General features: G+C 37.0%; 1 protein-coding gene and 1 long non-coding RNA gene across 13 annotated transcripts; one reads left to right on the top strand and one right to left on the bottom strand.

The window, feature by feature from the left end:
• On the top strand, nucleotides 1–7,653 carry LOC133718665 (uncharacterized). 11 transcript variants are annotated; one of them, XR_009850480.1, is made up of 8 exons: nucleotides 1–890; nucleotides 1,489–1,634; nucleotides 1,762–1,823; nucleotides 1,967–2,208; nucleotides 2,692–2,767; nucleotides 3,144–3,299; nucleotides 3,672–3,784; nucleotides 7,337–7,653. It is a non-coding gene; the product is annotated as an uncharacterized LOC133718665 (long non-coding RNA). The 11 variants fall into 11 exon arrangements; XR_009850478.1 differs by having other exon boundaries at nucleotides 1,497–1,634; XR_009850470.1 differs by having other exon boundaries at nucleotides 2–890; nucleotides 1,464–1,634.
• Nucleotides 7,654–13,065: 5,412 nt separating this feature from the next.
• Nucleotides 13,066–16,816, bottom strand: LOC133718187 (uncharacterized). Of its 2 annotated transcripts, none has more exons than XR_009850135.1 (4): nucleotides 15,578–16,811; nucleotides 15,008–15,132; nucleotides 14,749–14,878; nucleotides 13,066–13,348 (listed from the first exon to the last, which is right to left on the bottom strand). XR_009850135.1 is itself a non-coding variant. In XM_062144998.1 (4 exons), exons 1-3 carry the CDS (start codon nucleotides 15,742–15,744, stop codon nucleotides 14,839–14,841), a joined length of 345 nt encoding a protein of 114 aa, XP_062000982.1. In that variant the 5' UTR covers nucleotides 15,745–16,816; the 3' UTR covers nucleotides 13,066–13,348; nucleotides 14,749–14,838. The 2 variants fall into 2 exon arrangements, 1 of the variants encoding a protein (XP_062000982.1); XM_062144998.1 differs by having other exon boundaries at nucleotides 15,008–15,145; nucleotides 15,578–16,816.

Consider the following 16,816-nt stretch of genomic DNA (forward strand, 5'->3'; position numbering starts at 1 on the left):
ATGCGCTTTTGTCTACCGCTTCAACAAACTTAATGCACATTATCTCCCACTTAGCCGTTTTCAACACTTTGCTGGTCTCCGACAAAAATAGCAAAACTCATCTTCTTCTTCTCAAAGAACATTGAATCGAACCCATCTTCTTCTCAAAACACCATCTTCTGAAAACACTCGATAAATCCTAGGGCTCGATCTAGTCAATTAGGGTTTTCAATTTGGGGATTTGAAGGATGGAGGAGGAAAAGGTAGGGGGTTTCTCTGGTACATTAATCGATAAATCTGGAGGAAGAGAGGAGGAGGAAGAAGAAGACCCAACAACAACAATAACAACGAGATTACTAGGAACAACAGCAGAAGAAGATCATCATCCAAATCCTCTGGCCTCTGATTGTCGAGGGCGGTCTTTTATCTGATTGGTTTTTACCTCAAACCCCAATCACAGGTCTCTGCTTTATTCCTATAATTCATCATTAACACATAGTCCTCGGCACCCAGCTCCTCACCCAAGCCAGATCTATCACCTCTAATTCTCCACCACCTCTCTCTCTCCAAGGAAGCTCTCGACGAAGCCGAGAAGGCCATCACACTCCATCCGCAAGAGGTTGCCGCTCACATCCTTAAAGCCTTAGCTCTCGACTCCCAGGGGCTTCAAGACCTCCCTGCTCGATGCCATCGACATTACATTCTTCAAGCGGACGGAGATTAGGATGTCCATGAACCCTAACAGACACCAAGGAGATTAGGAGTTCTATGAGAGAAGAAGATGATAGAGGAGGTCAAGAAGGCTTACGAGGAGGCTTTGAAGCTTCATCTAAGAATGACAACCAGTCCCCCAAGGCCACAGGAATGGTATCAAGAAGCCCTAGAGGCACCGCCACACTTTCACCAACAGGGTAAGCTTCGTTTTCTCTTTCTGGTTCTTCAATTAATTGTTGTTGGTTTCCTTATATGGATTGTTTGCTTCTGAATGTTATGGAGTCCGGTAAGAGCTTGTGGATTGCCTTCTGGCCTCAACTACTTGCTTTAGGCCTCCTCCGTAAGCTCTCATTCTCACTCTTAAATTTGAATTTCCTTTGCATATTTTGGTTTTTACATATAATTCCTTGAATTCATGCAATTAATATTCACCAGCTATTTTCTCTAATTCAAGCCTGAAATAGGTCTTACTTGTTGAATATGTTCTGGTTCTTTTATTCGATGTATCAAGTTTTGAATATAAATTGCTTTACCTTTCTATTGGGTTGTTTGGAATTCATGAAAAGGAATGATCAAAAACTGTTTAACTGAAAGCAACTTACTTTGATTAGTTGCATATGGGGAGGAATAAAGATTTGAGATACGCAATTTTTTGATCTATTCCTTTTCATGCTTACTCTAAAAATTGAAATGAGATGTATGTTTTGATCATGGTGTCACTGAGGAATATAGTTTAATTGGATTAATTTGACTCGATTTTATGTTGACAGTGGCTTCATATTTGTTCTTGTTGAGATTAGCAGAAAGGGATCAAGTATGTGCCATATAGCTTTATTGTTGTTCCTCTGATTTGCAAAGAAAGAGGTTTGACATGCTGAATAGAAGGCAATAAGGCTTGCCACTTTTGAAAGAAGCTCTCGAAAATGTTCATGCTAAACTAGGTATGAAGAAATGCTCCTTTTATTTCCAGATATGTTAAACTGAGCATGTTTGATATGTTAAACAAGTCAATACTTGCTAATACCTTGAAGTATTTATAAACATATATGGTGGTTTGTGATGATGCAGAGTCTAATGTACCAACTAAGGAAAGGTGGTGCCTTCGGCCATGGTCATGGAATCTTACACAAGTAAAGCTTTTATCAATTTGTTTGCTCTGGTTTTACTTTTGTAGAGTTTTATATTCCAGTGATAGGCATGTCGCAATCCCAACTTTATCCAATTTCAATTTTTATTCATACTAACAATGATGATGATTGCATGTTATTTGCAGTCCCATGGAATCAAATGAGAACACACAGAACCTTCAACTGCCACGGAGATGCAAATATGGAAGTTACGATCATCCATAGTATAGCACGCATACATGTCAATCATACTGTCATATTGAGATGCTTTATAGATAAGGGGTCTGGGGGACTTTATCCTCTGTCAGGTATGGAAGTGAAGTTCAACGAAACAAGAGAACTAAATATGATACAGCAAACTATACGGATAACGATTGTGCTTTAAAAGGTATCCTTCCTGAAGAGTAACTAAATTGTGGCTTATGTTAAGAAATCTTTTGATTTACTAGCATTTGTAACTAAATTGTTCTTTTGATTTACTAGCATTTGTAGAAACAAACAAAAAATGACTCTGCCAAAAGAATTCTAAAATTTTTGAGCCTATCATCATTAATTCACCAAAAGAATGTTTGTGTCTTGCCTTGAAGTTGTGCTAGATGTACTAATTTTATTAGATAGTTAATGTTTGTGTCTGTCATAATGAATTTAATTACTCACCAACACTTTGCTGGGGACATGAGCAATGTAATTGAAGTACATTAATTGTAATGCGAACTAGTCGATGAGGCTGGCTTATGTGACTCTAAGGGTGTTCTTCTCTTTCACTCTTAGATTTACAATAGAGTTTGTTTGCTGCACATGATGAAAGTTATCATCATAATTGTTACATCCTGGATGCTTAATAATCTGTTTTATTTTTTCAATGGGGTAGGTGCCAGTAGAAGTACCTTATTGGAATCAAGTCTTCAGGGACCTGGGATGGGCACTGATGGTGGATATTGGAAGGGGTACCATTCTTATTCCTTTAATAATGAACTCTCTCTCATGTCTATTTATAGTTACAACTCCTAGTGTAATCTATGAATTTAATAATTTTTGTTATAGACTAATGTATTTATATGTTCTTACTAGTATTTGTTCATTGCTCTCTTTTGTTTGTCATTTTCATGTTTTTGAGCAGTTTCGGTACAGTTGTTTTGCCAAATATCAAATTGTCGGAAGTCTGATCAGTGATTTGATGCTGGAACCAACTATGCTTGAATTTGCTCTACTATACTTGCATTTTCTTCCCAGTACTTGTATAGGCATTTTTGTTTTGTTTTCTGTAGAGTGAATTGTTCAGTGCTGTTTGAGTGACATTGTCTATAATGCATTTATTTGCAGAACAAGGCCCAGCTTGTGGTTATCGCTCATGATGTCGATCCAGTTGAGTTGGTTGTATGGCTCCCTGCTTTATGACTGAAACTCTGAAGACCATGACTGAAACTCTCAAGCAGACGGGTCGAAAAGCGAGATTGATTGGGCAAGGGATCCCAGAAGGTTAGGTCTTTTTTCTTGCTTTTGGTTCAGTTCAAATTTGTTTTCATTATCTTCTTACTTTGTCATTGAATCAACCATTTAGGGTACATATTCATTGTCATTGGTACCTTTTGCATGGCTCTGGTTAAAGACTAAGATTCTTATTCGAGCGAGTTTTTCTTTTAAGTAATGTGAAAAATGAACAGCAAGACTACTTTTTAGGTAGTCTAGTGAGTTATAAAGTTTAAAAAAACCATCTTTTAAGTTATAAGTAGAATACAAATTATATATCTGAGTATGAAGAATGGTATGGTTAGGCACATAGAGCTTGTTTTGATTACCCATATTAGTCAATCACAACATCCTGGTTTTCTTAATGGACTTTCTTTGCAGGTCATCCCATTAAAAAAATTGTGCTCTTGCGTATCGGATCCCATAATTGAAAAGGCATGTCACAACCCAACCTTGAGTCATGACTAAGGTGGTGGTTAAAAACTGAAATCAGAGTAAGGCATTTTTTTTTTTATGGTTAAATTCTAATCTTTTTGGGTGAATAAGTATTGAGACTCTTGTGATCACAAGAGTCTCAAGTACTTATTCCTCAGAAAAGATTTGTTATGTTAAAGTTCTGTTTCATAATTTGCTGGAATTCTTCGAAGTATGAACATAAACTATAATATTCTTTGTGTCTTCTTCTTACAAAGCTTTACGGCAAATAAAGCTGCATCATGATACGCTAAAAGCAAGCGCGCAATTTAACCCTGCAAAATGTAGTTGTTAGTATAGAATAAGTAGGGATCGTTCTATTCCGGGGATTGAGGGTACACCTGTCATTGTCAAACAATTAAACAATTAAAATTAAAACAAAGTATAATATTCACAAATGTATTCACAAAATATAAACATTTTACACGAAAAGGGGGGATTTTGTTTTTGGTTTTTTTTTGAAAATGAAACTAAGTTAACAAAAACAATTAAAATGCAAAAACATAAAAATACGAATGGAATGAAGGAACAAAGATCAAAACCGAAACTTATGATTAAAATTGATTCAAACCCTAATATTGTTCATCTAAGTCATGAGAAAGGAGTTGATCATGTGAAACATTCGAAAGCAAATGAATTCCCATTTTTTACTTTTCAATGCTAATTAACCTAAGCGAAAGCACCTAGATTAATCCTATCAAACATGCAATCAAACCCTAGAAAGCTAGTCAATCATGTCATGTTTAACGCATTACACATAGAGAAAGGCTATCAACTCAAGTGTACAACTTAGTATGGAAAAGTCCACCTAATTGCAATTCTCTTTAATTAAATTCGATCTTTGTACAAAACCTTTACTACTTTGATTCAAGTTTACACAAAACGAAAAGTCGATTTCATGTTCTTAAACCTAGCACCATTCATATCGAAACCCTAAGTGTTTGCAACCACATAAGATTAAAATACAAAAGTTATCTATAACGCAAATTTAATTAAACAAACCCACATAAGCAACTCTCGAATCACAATATATGAATCTGAAAATTCTCAATTAATCATAAAAATTCCAGAAATAATACTTTGTTCAAACATATATGTCAACTAGTTCATAACCAACGAAATTCAAAGCAAAGGTTACAAAGGAGAATAGGATTACACCGTGGATGAAGATGAGATGGATGATTCACGTTGTGGATTCTTGAAACTCGAAAGCAAGCTTCAAGGATGGCTATGGATGGAAGTGCTCACGGCTTCTCTTCTTCTTCTTTGGCCTTGCTTGAACTCGTGGAGATGACTAAACTTGAAACTAGAGGATGGAAAGGAAAATGGAAAGGAAATGGAGAGACAAAGAAAATGGAATGGATGAAGGAATGTCCTTTCTTCTTTGTTGTAGCCTCTATTTATAGGCTACCAAGCAAAACTATTTGGATTTAAACAAATGATGATATGTTAGGTTTGAGCATTTAAACATTAATGGAATTTATTAGGTTTGAATATTTAAACACTAATGGAATTTGTTAGGTTTGAATATTTAAACACTAATGGAATTTGTTAGGTTTGAGTCACTTTCTACTCATTTTTCCTTCAATTAATTCTCCACCAAGACTTCAGATTTTGCCCGTGACTTCTTCATATGAAATGATCCATCATGAGTGTAGATCATTCTGTAAAATTTTCAGAATTTATCTCCATGTGTTTGGGCCGGAATTTCTGCTGGACTCCTTACAGGTCCAGTTTTCCAGTTTTGCTTCTGCAGAAAATTGGGCTGACTGTTTGAAGGCCTTCCACTTCTTTTTGGCTCTTGCACTCTTCATAAGAAATGTTTCTTAGGATGTCTAGAATGGATCTGGAAGGTTTCAGCTCATTTGAAGTTCATTTGGTCAGGTGGTCGCTCCTTCTTCCTTGCTTGGCTTGGTTTCTCCTAGCCGGAGTAGGAAAATGTGTAAAGTTGACATTTTTAGTGCATTTCCATTTTTCTCCATCATTTTATGGACCTAACACTTATTTCATCATCATCTACTCCAATGTACCTAAAAGTAAAAATTGAATTAAAAATCGATTCGTTAAGGAATTAACTAAGCAAAATGTGAGGAATTAACTATTAAAATACCACATTAAAATGCTCCTATCACATCATGTCTTTGTCTATTAAAAGTTGATGCTCAAGTGAAAAGCTGATTTGAAACTCCTCAATTTTACTATTTTCCTTAAATGCTTTCTCGTATCAAGTTCTCAATTTGGTACATATGACGTTGTGTTTTGGTATGAAAAGTCTGATTTGAAATACACTCTTGTGTCACGTTCGTTGAGTCAAACTTGGAACCAAAACTTTCATTATTAGGCCTATATTAAAACAAAGTTCTTTTCTTTCTCTTTTCTACACCCTTTTGAATTTTACGACTGCTGATATACATGTTCAACATACTTGCTGACTTCTTTCCTGCCTTGCAAAAAAAAAAAATGATTTTTGATTTACCTTGCACTACGTTTTGAAACAAAGCTTCTCAATTGTTGAATTCACTTGAAGCAAAGCTTCGTTCTTTGACTACAGCTACATTGAAGTTACGAGTTTACGAACTCAAAAATAGATCACTCAATAAAGGTCTGCCTGTATTAATAACTAGGGCTAAATACAAATTACTACCCTGTGGTTTAGGTCCAAAATCAATTCAGTCCCTGAACTTCTAATTTCATCAAAAACACCCCTGCACTTTCAATTTTGATCTAATAGGTCCAATTTGTTAGTTTTCCGACAATTGAGTTATTTAACTTATTAATGTGGCTCATATATGGCCTATGTTTTATGATGTGGTGTCGAGGTGGTCTGCATAGTCAATTTAGGAGTGAGTCCTACTATTAAAAATAAATAGTTTTTCAACAAATAATCCAACTATAACTTGAACTCATAATAGAATATTAACGAATTGGACCTATTAGATCAAAATTGAAAGTGCAGGGGTGTTTTTGATGAAATTAGAAGTCCAGGGACTAAATTGATTTTGAACCTAAACCACAGGGTACTAACTAGTATTTAGCCCTAATAACTAATAGATGCTCTTGGCTTTTAAGTACTTGTGACGTTTTAGCCTTCGCCATTTACCAAAAGCCTTGGCAATGACTTTCTGATATGAACAAAATCTTTTAGCTGTGCACAGTTGGTCAAATTTCCCTTTTTTTTCCTACAAGAGTTTGCTTATAGTAAAGAGACTTTACATGTTAAGTTGATGCCAATTTCAGTTTTGCTAATGAAAAAGCTGATCTCTCATACTTTCGAATCAAAGTATGGGTAAACTTTTCATTTGTTTTAAATCTAATTCTTTTATCTGATTACTCTTTTACTCATGGTTTGTGAACTTGAATTTGTATGTGGTCGAAAGTCTAGCTATGCCTATGAAAAGTGAAAACCAACCATTACTTCAATGTACAAGGTTTATATATATGTTTACTGATTTGGTTTTTCATTAAATTTTATATGGATTATTTACTTGAGATCAAATTTTACTCCCTGATCATGCCCCTTGTTATTCACAAAATGATTAACTAATTCTTTTGATATAATAAACTGATTTCAGTGGGAGAGGAGAGGCAGTAACCAATACACCCAAGCGGATATTGATCAAGTGCGAAATGAGTGGGGGAAGTTTGTTGTCAACAAATATGTGCATGAGCCATGAAGTAGCGCGCTTGTTGCTGGTCCATTTTTGCTAAGGAAAGCATCTTTTTTTGTGCTTCTCTGCTGGTACATTGTCATGCACCATGTGTTGCATGTTTTGGAACAATCGATATATATGTATTAGCTTTTTGATGTCCCAAGTAGATGGGCATGCACTAGAATGCTTTTCTTGTTTAAAATGTTAGGTTCAATGATTAGTGGTTTGCAATGTTTATATTTGATGGTTTGCAATGTTTATATTTGATATGTAAATGGATCAAATGCACAATTTAATTCAGGAATGGGATATGTTTAAATAATCAGACAACAGAACATATATAATGATAACTGCCTGTTGTCTGAATGGCCAAAAATGAGGACAAATCACACTGCAATCATTCATATCACACATCGGTTTTTAACAAATCACTGTCTTGTAATCTACACTCACACAACAGAAGCAATTAAACTCTGTTGTCGCAAAGTTAATCAGACAACAGAAGAAATTGAATTATGTTGTCCCAAAGTTAATCAGACAACAGATATAGTCCAAGAACTGAAGTTTGAATATCAGTCAGACAACACACAAAATAAAAGTCTGTTGTTTGAGAAGCTCAACATACAACAGCTTCAAAACTAGCACTGTTGTTTGAAGGCAGCGCCGCAACTGCCGCGCAGCTGCGCCTAGCATCTGCCGAGCCACCTGCCAAGCCATCTGTCGAGTATCACACAACATGTTTAACACATACACGTTGTCTGTATGTTTCTCAGACAACTGTGTTCCACCGTTGTCTGAATTTTCATCAGACAGCGGCTCGGTCTACAACGGTGGCTCTCCATATCCCACAACGGTTTCCATCTGTCGTCTGATAATGTTTTTGGCATAGTGATTGATGGCTAAGTTGTTAAATAAGTGAATCACTTTGAATCTAATTTAGGTTTTAGTTTTGGACTATATGTTTTGTGTTTAAGTAAATCTGAATTGTGTGTAGCCCAAACTCTAGGTTACTTGACCTAGTGGTAATAGGGTTTTAATTAGAGAGAATCTTGGAGAATATCTTAGAGATATCCATTCATTGTATGATTACATTTCCTTGTACGATTCAGATTCTATGCATTGTAATCCTCTATATAAAGAGGCCCATATTATCAATGAGAATACATAGCAATTCTCTCTCAAATATCGTTTTCCTAAAACACGTTATCAACACGAAACCCTAACCCTGAAACCCTAAATTCGTAGCCTTCAAATCCCAGAAACCACCGCCGCCCACCTTGAAGCTCTCAACTTCAGGAGTCTAGAACCGGCGGCGCCACCCCCAGAACCGGCCAGAAGGACACCGAACCGGCCCCAAGAATAACCACAACATCTCCTGCCCGGTTCACACTTTTTCCGTCCACCATTTACCTTCAAATTCTGTCACAGATCGCAACTATACCCCAGAATCCGGGAACTTGGAAGAAACTCACCGGAACCAGCCATATACTTCCTGAACCGGCCAGTTGAAGCTCAGAAATTCCGAGCCGGCCAGCCACTGCCAATACCTGCACCTGCAGCACCACCGAGCCCAAACCCAGAAGCCTGCAAGCCCAAAAAGGACAAAAGCCCATAAATGAGAAAAAAAAAAAAAAAAAAAAAGGAAGGAGGCAGCCCAAGCCGAGCCCACGCCGCGGCCCATTGACGCAAGCCACGTTAGCAGCATCGTCATCAGCCACGTCAGCAGTTCGGCGCCACGTCAGCAGTTCGGTGCCACGTCACCGCAGACAACTTTTTCTGGCCACCGCCGGCGACTTTCCAGCAGTTTTCGAGCAACTTTTTCCGGCCAAATTTTCCGGCGACCTATTTCGAGGTATTTTTTTCTAAAGGTTCCGGTTTTTTTTAGAGTTTTTTTAATTCAATTTCTCTTCTTTTTCGGGGAATTGCAACCTCCCTTCTTCTACCCCCCTTTCTACATCATAGAGGAGACCAAATTAAGCCGAACTGTGGGGGTTCGTGCTCACTCCAAGTTTGGAGCTTGTAGAGTCCTCCAAACTTAGAGTTTGTTGAGATAAAACGATCGACCACAAACATCATTGTTTCGATCTAATCCAACCTCTCTTGGAATCGAATTTCTTGGAAGCGACTACGCTCGGAAATTTCTAATTTCTTGGAAATGACTACGCTCAGAAATTTTTATTGTTTTCATGGTAGCATTTTTTCGCTCCGAAACTAACCCTAATCTTTTGTTGTTTTTCTGGATGAGTAACCTGAACAAGTTGAGCTTCGCTCCACTAGAGACAACAGGCGCAAGATACCACAAGTGGGTCTGTGATGTGCTTCAGCATCTTAAGGCTGATGGGATCCTAAGTACGATCCAAGAGCCAAGTGAGAACGTGCTTACTCCTCAACAAGCTACCGCTTTTGAAGCGAATAGAGCTACGAGAGAGGCCAATGAAGCTAAAGCCATAATTCTCATGACAAGGAACATGAATGACGCGCTCCAGAATGAGTACCTCAATGAGGAAGACCCCAGAAAACTATGGGTAGAACTCGAGTAGCGTTTTGGCAATGTTCGTGACTCCCCGCTTCCTGATTTAGAAGTGAGATGGCATAGCCTCCCCTTTTGTGATTTCAAGTTTGTACTTGACTACAATTCGGAAGCACTTCGTATCAAGTCTTTAATGGAATTCTGTGGGCAGAAAATCACAAATACGATGTTGATCGAGAAGACTCTCTCTACCTTCCCCGTCTCTGCATTAATGATAGCCAAGAACTATCGAATTGATGTCAATGCTGGACGCATCACAAGATTACATGAGCTTATTGGTGATATGAACATAGCTGAAAAGCACGACAACATACTTGTGAAGAACTATAACTCTAGACCTGCGGGAGAAAAGCCAATTCCGAAGTCTAATTATAGTCGTGCCCCTAAGGGAGGGCACCAGGAGCGAAACCCTAAGGAAAGGGATTATTCTGGACGTTCTGGTCCATATTGTCACCCCAAAGAGGAAGGAAATCGCCAAGATAGGTGTGCACGGAACCGTAGAGGTCAACGTGTGAAGAGAGAGAGAGGCAGAGCCTCCGGCTATGGTGGTGGTGCCACCAAGGATTATAGTCGTCCCCAACGCGCTCTAGGCGCACCTCGATCAAGGGAGCCTAACCATGATGATGCTTGTCTTTGGTGTGGTGCGTCCAGACATTGGGCTAAAGCATGTAATGCACCCCAGAATGTTGCTAACGCGTACAAGACGTATCGTGAAGCAAGGGAAGCAAATTACATGGAGCAAGAAGATCAAGATGACTATCTCGCTCTAAGGGTTGAAGACTTCAAAGGCCAAGATCCAGAGACTGGCGATTTTGATTAAGTTTTTTTATTTTCCAAGAGATGTAATAGGCAATTGCCATATATTTTTGTAGTAGATGCCAATGGTTTAGTCTTTCTTCAAAGTAGGCTCACCCAAAGTAAGTGTGATGTCGAGGAGGGTTCTGAGATTAGTGGTACTTAAGCGAGCCTTGCTCCACTGACATCTGTCTACTCACCTGGTCACATTTATTTTGGAGTTACCGAAAGAAGTTAGACGACTACCATTGTTTTGCATTAGCTAGCATTTTGGATTAGATTTTCTTTGATCAAAGAGACAATGATGTAACTCCGTTGGCTTATGAATAAAATTTCGAGTTCTTTTCATGACTCCATTTTGATTATGAGCATATTACTTTGTGACTACGATGGCTGGGCCATCAGTATTAATTCAAGGACATGGAATGGCCCAAGTTCCCCTTGCCTAATGGCACCTTTATTACTGTCACAGAAACTCTCTACTCTCCTAGGGCAAATCACACCTATGAGTAGCCAACGGATTCCATGCGAAAAGGCATGTAGAGAACGGAAATGAGTTCCTTTGCAATACCTCTAATGATTGCGAACAAAGGCGCATCTTAGAGAAGTTTATGTGTCTCTCTAGTGGACTCTATGTCACTATTCGAGCTATTAAATCCAATAAAGTTATGAGAGAAGATCTTTTGGATTTAGACACATATTGGCTTTGTCACGACAGGATAGGTCATCCTGGCCATGATATGATGATCCGTCTACCAAAGACTTCACATGGACATCCTTTCCTTTGAGCGAAACGAAGCATGAATCAAAAGTTGATTCCTGGACTAAGTGTGACCGCCGCCGCTGCCTCTGGAGCCGCCCCCGTCCACCACCAGCCTAGGGCTGGCATAGTCCTTGTCCATGATGCCATGGATAGCGTACATCATGGTGATGACGCCGTAGGTGATGCTGCAATCACCAACTTTGCTTCAAATAGCGTTTCAGACGCTCAGGCCCAACCAAAATCCTCATTGGTTGCTTCTAAAGCCTCTCGCTCGTTTACAAATCCTGTTCATTAGGGAAACCTATGTAAGGGATATGAAAATACTCGTTCTGTTCTTATATAGAATCCATGGGGAATCTGTGGATTAATTCAACCAACCTGCGAACGGTTAAATATCTCATGATGTTGGTTGACTCGCAAACATGCTGGTCACGTGTTGTGCCATTGACCACTTGTAATGCTGCTTATACTACACTCCTAGCACATATCATATGACAACGGGCTCACTCCCCGAATCATCCTATTCAGTCAATTGGATTTGATTATGCTAGAGTGTTTACATCGAAGACTTTCGATGGTTATTGCAATGGGACTGAAGTTGGACATCATATTCCATGTACACACCCAAATGGTCTTGTGGAAACAACTACGATGGTAGTCAGGACATTGGTAATTCACACCAATCTCCTTATATCCGCTTGGGGTGATGCATTATCGCATGCAGCGATGCTAATTCGTCTACGACCCATCGCTACTCAATCTACCTCTGCGTTACAGCTAGTGACTGGGTACAAGTATCCTACTTACGCATATTTGAGTGTGCCATTTATGTGCCAATTGCGCCGCCACAGCGCACTATGATAGGTCCTTACAGACGAATGGGCAACTACGGCTTAGTTTGAGATTGCTGTGCTGTGATAAGAAGCATTTCCGAACTTGCTGTGAGAAGAAGCAGCTGAGGTGTTTGGTAAACTGTTTTTAAAAGTGTCGTGAGAACGAAAAGCAATTTCTAGGTGTTTGGTAAGTTGTAAGACAAAAGTGCTTTGGCTGGGTATAATTACCAAAATAGTCATACATGCTAAGATATGCTACTAAAATACATAATTTTGTTTTTTGATTATGTAACCATACCAAATAAAAAAATTTCTCATGTATTATCCTTGTACCATTGCTTGGACCGAATAAAAGATTTAATTTAAACCCTTCAATATGCATATTATGTTTTACTATTACACAAAATAAGTCTAGAATATTTAGATTAATTTCCTTACCATAGTTCAACGGGAACCATTACACAAAATATATTAAAGTTACTTGAAATTTGCAACTAAAGGCTAAGTAGATACATTCATTAGACTTTGTGCAACTGTATTTTTTAACACCTCCATTTCTTATAGTTTGACGCACACATGAGAAATGTTCATTCAACAAGTCTATAGTTTACTCTGCCTGGTAAAGAAAAGTGCATCTTATAGTTTGACGCACACATGAGAAATGTTCATTCAACAGGTCTATTAGGCGAATCAGCTGTAATGCAAATTCTTCACATCCCAAGGGAAGAAGGGAAGAAGTGAAAGCTTTGATACATTGATAAGTTGAAAATTTGAGATCTCACAATTGCAAGATAATACAATCAGAGAGTCATACACGAAAATCTAAAATCTAAACATCACCTCATAAACTTAGTAAGAAAGGAAAACGAGTATCGTAAGACTAGGAGGTGGTCTAAATAACATGAAAATTCAGCCAACAATATAAACTCTAGCAACTACTTTATAGAGCATATCCTCTTGGTACTAGCCGTCCATCGAATTAGTCATATGAAGCAAGAATCCTGGACATTGGCCTGCAAATATCATCCATGAGAACACAACATACAAATAAGGATTAATTACAGTTTACCCCCCTGAGGTTTGGGGGTGTCATCATTTCACCCCCAAACTCTCAATTTCACTTTTTTACCCCCTGAACTTTCCAATTTCAATCAGTCGTGTCCAATTTCTCCTATTCCGTCCAAATTGGACATTAACTCTGACTTTTAAGGGGTAAAATGGTCATTTCAAGACAAAAAAATAAAAAAATTAGTTTTTTTTTTTTTTTTTTTTTTGTCTTCAACCTATACACCACAAGTTATAATAGGTTTATAAAAACAAAAAAAATACTCTAGGTGGTTAAAAGGCGCTCGCTGGTCTACGATATTTGTGATATATCTCCGATAAAGTGAAGAATTTTAGGATATATCCCCAATAAAGTGAAGAAATATCTGTAAAAAATAATTTTACACTTTATCTGTAAATAAATATCTGTAAAAAATGATTTTACACACTCGCTGGTCTACGATATTTGTGATATAGCTCTGATAAAGTGAAGAATTTTAGGATATATCCCCAATAAAGTGAAGAAATATCTATAAAAAATAATTTTACACTTTATCTGTAAATAAATATCTTTAAAAAATGATTTTAAACAGATATTTCTTCACTTTATTGGGGATATACAGATATTTACAGATAAAGTGTAAAATCATTTTTTACAGATAGTTCTTTACTTTATTGGGGATATATCATAAAATTCTTCACTTTATTGGAGATATATCACAAATATCGTAGACCAAAAATGATTTTACACAGATATTTCTTCACTTTATTGGTGATATACAGATATTTATTTGCAGATAAAGTGTAAAATTATTTTTTACAGATATTTCTTCACTTTATTGGGGATATATCTTAAAATTCTTCACTTTATCGGAGATATATAAAAAATATCATAGATCATCGAGCGGCTTTTAACCACCTAGAGTATTTTTTTATTTTTATAAACCTATTATAACTTGTGCTGTATAGGTTGAAGATAAAATAAAATTTAAAAAAAAAAAAAAAACGAAGAAACATAAAAAAAAAAACAAAAAACAAAAAACAAAAAACAAAAAAACAGAAAAAAAATAAATAAAAAAAAAAAACTAATTTTTTATTTTTTTTTATTTTTTGTCTTGAAATGACCATTTTACCCCTCAAAAGTCAGAGTTAAAGTCCAATTTTGACGGAATAGGAGAAATTGGACACGACTGATTGAAATTGGAAAGTTCAGGGGGTAAAAAAGTGAAATTGAGAGTTTGGGGGGTGAAATGATGACACCCCCAAACCTCAGGGGGGTAAACTGAAATTAATCCTACAAATAATTTCACTTTTGAAGAGATATTCACTACTCTGATATTGGCGAATGTTAAGGAGTCATGAAAGGCACTTGTATTGCAGCTACAGATTTCCAGTGCCTTCATAGAAATCATGTTGACAAAACTGAAGCCACCATAACTTTTAAGCAAATATATTAGAATCAATATGCTGTATGTTCAGGAAGGTTTCCTATTGCCATCCTGAAAGAAAAGAGAGCATTTGAACAAATATAGAACCTCAATGCCGTAAGTGAATCAACAGTGGCAATAGGATTTTAAATGTTAGCACACGTACATATATAAGGTTTAAGGATGTTAACATAAATATACCAGCAATGAGTTCCAACAAAAGTATTTCTGGAACGTTGTCTATCTCCAGAATCAAACATGCATGCAGATACACCAAAGTCAGCTAACTTGACTGCCCCATTAGAATTGATCAATATATTCCCAGCCTGCAAATGAGGGCTAAGAACATCAATAAGAAACTCAATGCATAACATCCTTCAACATGAAAAGACATGCATAATGCTGTGCTATGACATATGCAGACATGTTCTTACAACTATAGAATGTCCGATGCATCTAAGAGTGATGCCTAACTCAAAAACTTTAAAGATGACTTCTCAGGTAAATTCTGTTATAAATGCCTCATAATTGTGCGCAAACTGTAATGGGACAAATTCTTTACATACAAGTTTCCTATAACTACTCAAGTCAGCCAAACTTTAGTGGATGTGTGGAAAAAAGTATGTTATCTATAAATGTCCATATATGTTAAGACAGAGGACCCAAGAGAACAAGTTGAGCCAAATATAAGCACTAAATCACCAATATGTTGGATTTGAAAGAATAAAATAAAGAAACAACTTTGGATTACAAAGAGATTAGTCCACATACCAGGTCATTATTGCATTTTCCAGATCAAGAACCTTGATAGCAGCTATCTCATTAAGTGGTACGTAGAGTGCTCTGTACACACTAGCACTAACACCTTCACCCACTTCTTCATATAACTTATACTCTTTTGGATCCAAAGGAAATCTTTTCTCTGATACTTGCTCCATGATTTGTTCTTATATCACACTGTTTAGACCCTCTTTACTTCTGGATTTCTCAAAGAAGACAAATAGAGTGAGCCCCAAAGAGATTAGCATCAAACTAGAATGGGGCTTCTTCCAATTTGGTAGCATTTTCCCTTCGTTCAGCACAAAATAGTTGATACATTCAGCAAGTTCATCGGTTTTCCAGATCCCTCAGTTTCAGTATTGGTAGATTTCTTGCTTCCCATCTAAAGATAAGACATGCTTAGTAGTAAACAAACAATTGTTATGAAGTACCATGTCCAACACCTAACACGATTCTCAAAAAACAAAGATGTTGACCACAATCTAAAGAGCTACTTTGTTTCAACAAGCAATCTTTCTAAAGCTGAAACCATATGAACTGAGTTTCTAAGACAGGTCTACAAATAATGGGGAGGGCTGCAGACTTGCATTATTGAACCTAGGAAGATTTCAATCAGAACGTTAACTAATGTGATATCATGACACACACACATGGTAAACAAGAAACTACATGCAATCCCAACCAATTCACTTATCTATCTTCTTAATCAGCAACCAAAACGTTCAAAAAAGAGTTTATCAAAGAAACTGAACTCCTTATCATTCAGGAGTCCATTGATGAGAAGGACAGAAGTGAAACTGTTCATACATTATATGTTGATATGGACATACCATATCCACACATGTTGCTCAAATACTGATAAAAAAAGCATACTACAAACAACCATGCTGCACGATCATAATTGTTTCTCAAGCTATGAAAAGTTGACTATGGATTGAAGCTGAATCTGAAATTCATCATCTCTAAGTGGAAACATACTTGGTTAATTTAGCAAAAGAATAATGTAACAAAGAGAACTAAGCTGAAACCATACTTTTAGTCATTTAATTTTGATAAGTAGAAAAGAAAATATGATCTTCCCCACCATTTTTTAAGAAACCCAGAAAGCTTCAATTGTCAAAGCTTCACATCCCAATAGCCATTATTCATAGTTAAGTAAACCAAATTAAACCCACCTGATAATTCAGGTAGAATAAACAATAAGAATAACAGAGTTCATCCACCAAAATC

This window comes from Rosa rugosa, chromosome 6 (assembly GCF_958449725.1).
Source record: "Rosa rugosa chromosome 6, drRosRugo1.1, whole genome shotgun sequence".
Lineage (NCBI taxonomy): Eukaryota > Viridiplantae > Streptophyta > Magnoliopsida > Rosales > Rosaceae > Rosa > Rosa rugosa.